The 6,086-nt window shown below is 37.6% G+C and overlaps 1 protein-coding gene across 1 annotated transcript; it reads left to right on the top strand.

Annotated features, from left to right (window-relative positions):
• Positions 1–1,197: 1,197 nt before the first annotated feature.
• Positions 1,198–1,965, top strand: LOC105261992 (RUN domain-containing protein 1). Its single transcript, XM_011295267.3, has one exon. It carries the CDS (start codon positions 1,327–1,329, stop codon positions 1,915–1,917), a length of 591 nt encoding a protein of 196 aa, XP_011293569.1. The 5' UTR covers positions 1,198–1,326; the 3' UTR covers positions 1,918–1,965.
• Positions 1,966–6,086: the final 4,121 nt, after the last annotated feature.

Below are 6,086 nucleotides of genomic sequence, written 5' to 3' on the forward strand. Positions count from 1 at the left end.
TTTGTAACTCCTCGAAATATTCATAATATACCCTACAAAGTACATATATTTTGCATGCATGCATAGTTTACCAGAAGGCAGGGTAAGTTCGTAAATGGGCCATGTCGGTCCACGTCTTCGTATAGCCCCCATATAACTATACCTCCCTATATTCGGTATTTTGATGATTTTAGCGACATTAGTCACCGGAATTGTTTCGAAATTGGTGTTTGAAGTTCGTAATGAATACTACAGTCTGTGACAGAAAATTGTCTGTGCGGGTCCAGGTCTTCATATAGGCCCCATATATCAGTACCTCCCCATATTCGGTATTTTGACGATTTTAGGTACAATACCCACCGAAATTGTTTGAAATGTGGTATTTGAAGTTCGTAATGGATGCTACAGCCTGTGACAAAAAATTGTCTATGCTGGTCCAGGTCTTTGCACAGCTCCAATTTAACGGCACCTCCTTATATACGATATTTTGGTGATTTTAGCTACATTATTCACCGCTTATGACAAACAATGCCTATGTATGTCCACGCCGTATAGACCCCAATATAACGGCTATATTCGGTATTTTTAAAATTTCAACAGAATTTTTTAAGGATTTTATTTTTTAAAAATTTCCAAATTCGTTGCAAATGGTGGAGGGTATTAAAAGTTCGGCACGGCCGAACTTAGTGCTTTTTAACTTGTTTTCTACTGTATTTTTCCATGGAACATTCTAGATATCGATCGTTTTTTATTTGGTCTCCTTCATAAATAGAACCTCTATAAGTTCTTTGCTCCCCGGGAAGTACTTGATGTTTTACGTTATGGTACTTCCGGACTTTTAGTCTTCTGAAGGCTTCACTGACAATTTCCAACCATATTCCATGCGATTTCGATTCAAGGGTTCTCATTAAATTGTTCAATATAGGTTTACTTTATATCTCTAACTTCCAAAATAGGTATATCGAAGTAGCTATAACTGGCCGACCTCATAGTCTATTAACATTAGACTTTTTTTAACCGGGTTAACCACCGTTATGAGTATTTATTTGAAGTATTACTAATAAATATGACAATTTTAATCCAATCCAATTTGCCCCAATGGAATTGATAATTCAAATCCACTGGCTTTACTTAATCCGGTAAACGTACCATTATAAATACCTTGCAGTTTTAGAATGCCTTGTTTTTTTATTATTCCAATTTAATTCAAATTTCTAATAAAAAATTTTAAGTCAAAACTTTTGGCTGGAAACGAACAAAATTTCTAAAAAATCAAAATTTCAGTTGCGGAACTAAATTTAAAAATTCTTTTGATTCTCCTCCTTCCATCCAACACCATTCTCCACAATGCCTAGCCCCAAAAAACCCGCCGACAACAAACCAAGTGCCCCCTCCTCGGAGTCGCTCTGCTCGAAACAATACAAAAGTAATTCCAATTCCTACATTTGGTATCCTTCGGTCAATAATGTGCAACAAATCGAATATGTACGCAAGCTCGAATGTGACTACGAACAGCTGCAGACGGCATTCCTCAGCCTAACAACACAATTTGCCCGCTTACAATTTCGTCTGCGTCAGCTGATGCAGGCTCAGCCAATGGAACGTGAAAAATTGCTACGCGATTTGGAACGCATCGCCTTCGAAGAGGTGGATGCCTATAGCCAATGTAAACCCGAAGAATTGCCACGCATTGAGCGGGATAATCAGAAAATGGGTAACATTGAGAAGAAACAATCGCAAATGATATGCCGTGTGCGGGGTCTGATGGCAGATTTACAGGAGGAGAGTGATTGTCTGGTAACGGAATATCGCAACGATCCCGATTGGGAGCTGGAACAGGCGAAAAAGTGTGCAAGCAAAGAGGGTGAGCCAGCGTTGAAGGATGTGAAAAGTCCAACGCCCTCAACTAAGTCCAAGGAGTCGATTAAGGGAAAATGATTTGTTGAATTAAATTAAAAAAAAATAAAATTGTACAATCCATATCAAGTGTGAGGTATATTCATTGAAATTGGAAATTTAAAGGCAGGTTTACCTTCTAACTTTTTTCAGGATTAACTTTCTTTATCAAAAAAATTTTGAGGTTTTTGATTTTTTAAGCCGACTGGGTTTTCTAAATCCTCTACAGCGTAAATGTGCTATAAATCCCAGGAGTATATAAATCCAGAACAATGTAGACACACTATAAGTTCAATCATTTTTCCATCAAGCCGTCCATTATTGTTCTATTTCGCAACATTAAACAGTTAGTGGGAAGCCCTCTTTGAAATATTGGACAGAATGGGTCTCTCTCGCTTAAGGATAAAAATTGAAATAAAAAAATTAAGAAATGCAAACTTTTAACTTACTTCCTAACCTAACCTTCCCCTCTTATGCGGTCATTCACAATAACCATGACTTATAAAAACATCGAAAAACCAGAAGGGTTTCTTTGAAAAAGGGGCAAGAAATTCTCTCTTTTTCATCGTGTTTTTAAATGATTTAAAATTAATTTTCTTATCGAAGTTTTCCTTCCCCACACAAGCAACCATTCACAATAACATCAATCACTTATAAAGACATGGATAAATCATTTAAAATAAAAAAACAACAAAGAAAACTTCTTTGAAATACAGAAGAGCAACTCTCTCTTCCTCACCATGCGTTTCAATGACTATATTCACTTCCTTCTCGGAGTTAACCTTCCCCAGACAAGCAACCATTCACAATAACACCAATTACTTATAAGATTCCCAATAAGAAATTGCATTTGTTTTGCTTTCTTCATTCGCATTGTTATTGTTTTCAAAAATTATCTCTCCCCCCACAACCGAATGGCAATCAACCAACAACAACAGCAGTGTGCTGCTCACTAAAAACCACCGGCCGGCATTAATTATGTTAAGGTAGGTTCGTTCGTTTATTCGTGTGTTCGCGCCTCTCGTTTGCTTTGTTTGTATACAAACAAAAACAAATCGTTTCAATAAGAATTTATTCTTGTACTTCGTGCTCAACAAGAACTCTCTCTCTCTCACTTAAGATGTGCTGGAATTTCTCACGCTCTCCTTGGGATGCCTTTGCTCTTTTCCCATTTCTCCATGGCATTTCTCTGTTCATGGTGATATGTCTCACCAAGACGACATGGTTGATGGTATTGGACATTTGGGTAAAGTGTCAATTTGATATGATTCCAGTTTTTTTGCTGTTGTTGTTGCCTTATGTGTTTGTTGTTCTCCCTTTGGGACAAAAGTAGAGCACACGCAACAGCAAGCAGCTCGTCATTCAGAGTTGCCTACGCTGTATTGGAATTTTGTAGCCACTTTGAGGGAAGTGTTGAATTGGAATACCCGTTATTCCAATAGCATTGAGGTAGGGTCTCTTGTTGGAATGCGAAACGAAATGGAAAATGAAAAACTGTTAGAAGTGAGTAGTAATGAAATTCTCACATGTAAATAAATGCCGAACTGGAAGAGTAGTAGGTCAGGTATTTCAACAAATTTTCGGCAGTTAATGGATTGAGAGAATGCAGGACTTTTGGGGGAAATTATTTAGAACTCAAAAAATATAGTTTATTTGCTATTTTTTGTATTTATGGAAGGCTGGATAATCATCGCAACATCAAATAATCATCGCAACATCAAATAATCATCGCTGACTTGTTTCGCAAGACAAAAGTATTGAAAATTGTAACCCTATGTGGGGGAGTTACCAGAAGAAATAGTCCGATCTCTACCATCTTTATGACAGATATTGTGTTGATGGGAATATTCAGATGTGTCAAGTTTGAATGGAATCGAATGTTAATTTCGGGATTTATTAGCTTCATGAATATTCAATATTTTGACCCTTTGTGGGGGAGGTGCCAGAAGGAGTGGTCCGATCTGTACCATTTTTATAACAGATCTTGCGTTGAAGGAAATATTGAGATGTACTAAGTACGAATGGATTCGGATGTCCATTTCGTGTTTTATAAGCTTCATGGATATTCAAATTTTTGACCCTTTGTGGGGGATGTGCCAGAAGGAGTGGATCGATATATTCCATCTTCACAGCAGATTTTGTATTTGTGGAAATAATGGGATGTGTGAAATATGAAAAGAACCGGATGCTTATTTCGGATTTTATGATTGTTTTGGTTATTCAAAAATTTGACCCTTTGTGGCGGAGGTGCTAGAAGAAATGGTCCGATCTCTACCATCTTTATAACAGATCTTGTGTTGAAGGAAATATTGAGATGTACCAAGTCTGAATGGAATCTGATGTCAATTATGCGTTTTATGAGCTTCATAGATATTCAAAATTTTGACCCTTTATGGGGGAGGTGCTAGAAGAAATGGTCCGATATCTACCAGCTTTATAACAAATTTTGCGTTGATAGAAATATTGAGATGTACCAAGTCTGAATGGAATCAGATGTTAATTTCGCGTGTTATGAGCTTTAAGGGCATTCAAATTTTTGACCACTTGTGGGGGTGGTACCAGAAGGATAGGAGCAATATATTCCATCATCACACCAGACCGTGGGTTAATAAAATTGTCGTGATGTGTACAGTTTGAAGACAATTTGACTCTTACGTCTCATTTTATAAGAGTTATAATTATTCAAAATGTTGACCCTTTGTGTGAAAATCGGGTCATTTTTCCCTTTCTGTGCAGTAAAATATTTTTTTTTTGAAAATTTCGACCTTTTGTGGGGGACATACCAGAAGGAGTGAACCGATATATCCCATCTCCGAACTCGATCTAAGTTTGATAATAATATTATGATGTACCAAGTATGGGCCAAATCGGATACTTCCTTCGAGAGTTATCGTTCGCACCAGCCAGCCGTCCTAAAACGGATTTGGTCCAAAAAGACATAGGGTCTAAAACCATTACTTCGATGAGGCACATTTAGGTCGTATGAAATGATATATACCCTTTCTGGCCATATGGCTGCAGGTATAAAAACCTCAAAAATTTCCCCATTTATTCCCATTTCTCCAAAATACCCTAATGCCTACTGCCGGCCTTCTCTATTTGGGGAGTCAGAAGCTTTTATCAAAAAGCTTTTTTCCAAAACTTTGGCAATATAAACAATGTGCATTCCCTTACTCACATGTTGGCTTGTTCTCTATTTGTCTCTCCTTTCCATGCCTTGCTCATTTCCAATGGGAATGAAACAAAATAGCGGTATACTCCTAGAAAAAAGGGAAACAATTGTATGGAATGCATTGGAGAGCGAGAGCGCAACGGAAAGAGAGACATTTATTTATGACAAAAAGACCGGAACCATATGCAGTTATGAAAAAGAGTTAATGAGATTACTTGTTAACAAATAACGAAGAAGGAGGACATGGGATTTGAAATAAAACAGTAATTGGAGAGAATTGTTTAAATATTTTGGATAGAAATTGTTTTTGAAAAATATGTTTTGAAACATGAACTTTTGTGTGAGGGTTTGTGTTTTGATTTTGTTGCCACAAATCTCTCCCTCTCTTGTTGTAGCCGTGACGTTGTTGTTTGCAACAGACAAACGGTTAGAACCGACTAAAAATGCCATTCTGTTCCTCTGACTGATTTTTCTCACTTCATTCGCCGGACTGTGAGTCTCGTGTTGTAGGTTCCCTACATCGCCCCCCTCTCCCCTTTCGACAACGTTCCCTATTTGAATTTGCAGCAAAAGTTTCATTCTTGGAAGTATTGCAAAAATCGTTTCCTCCAAATTCAGTTGCAAACGAACATTAAAACCGTTAACAACAACCGTTCATATGCGTAATGTTGAAAATTTTCGCACGCGAGTGAAAATTCCACAACAACATTAGCAGCAGGCTGGCCACAGCAGCAACATTAGATTTCAGTTTTTCAGGGCAAAGTGAGAAAAAAAAAACGAAAATTTTTGTTAGCCCACAAAATTATTCTGTGTTCAAATTCACATCGACGGGGCTAACAGAAATAAACAAACAAATAGTTGATTAATAAATGAAATTTGCGTTTGATGCGAAACACCTACCGAGCAGCAGATACCAACGCGAACAACAAAAATATAGAGCATTTGTGGCACGGGTACGGTTCGGCTATGGACGGGATGCTTGGCATGCCGTGGCGTTGAGTTGAGGCTGCTGTTTTTATGGCATACAAACACAATTTCG

Source organism: Musca domestica, unplaced genomic scaffold (assembly GCF_030504385.1).
Source record: "Musca domestica strain aabys unplaced genomic scaffold, Musca_domestica.polishedcontigs.V.1.1 27, whole genome shotgun sequence".
Classification (NCBI taxonomy): domain Eukaryota; kingdom Metazoa; phylum Arthropoda; class Insecta; order Diptera; family Muscidae; genus Musca; species Musca domestica.

Excerpts from the sequence above, each read along its gene's own strand:
- LOC105261992 (XM_011295267.3), top strand. The coding sequence starts at position 1,327 with ATGCCTAGCCCCAAAAAACCCGCCGACAACAAACCAAGTGCCCCCTCC.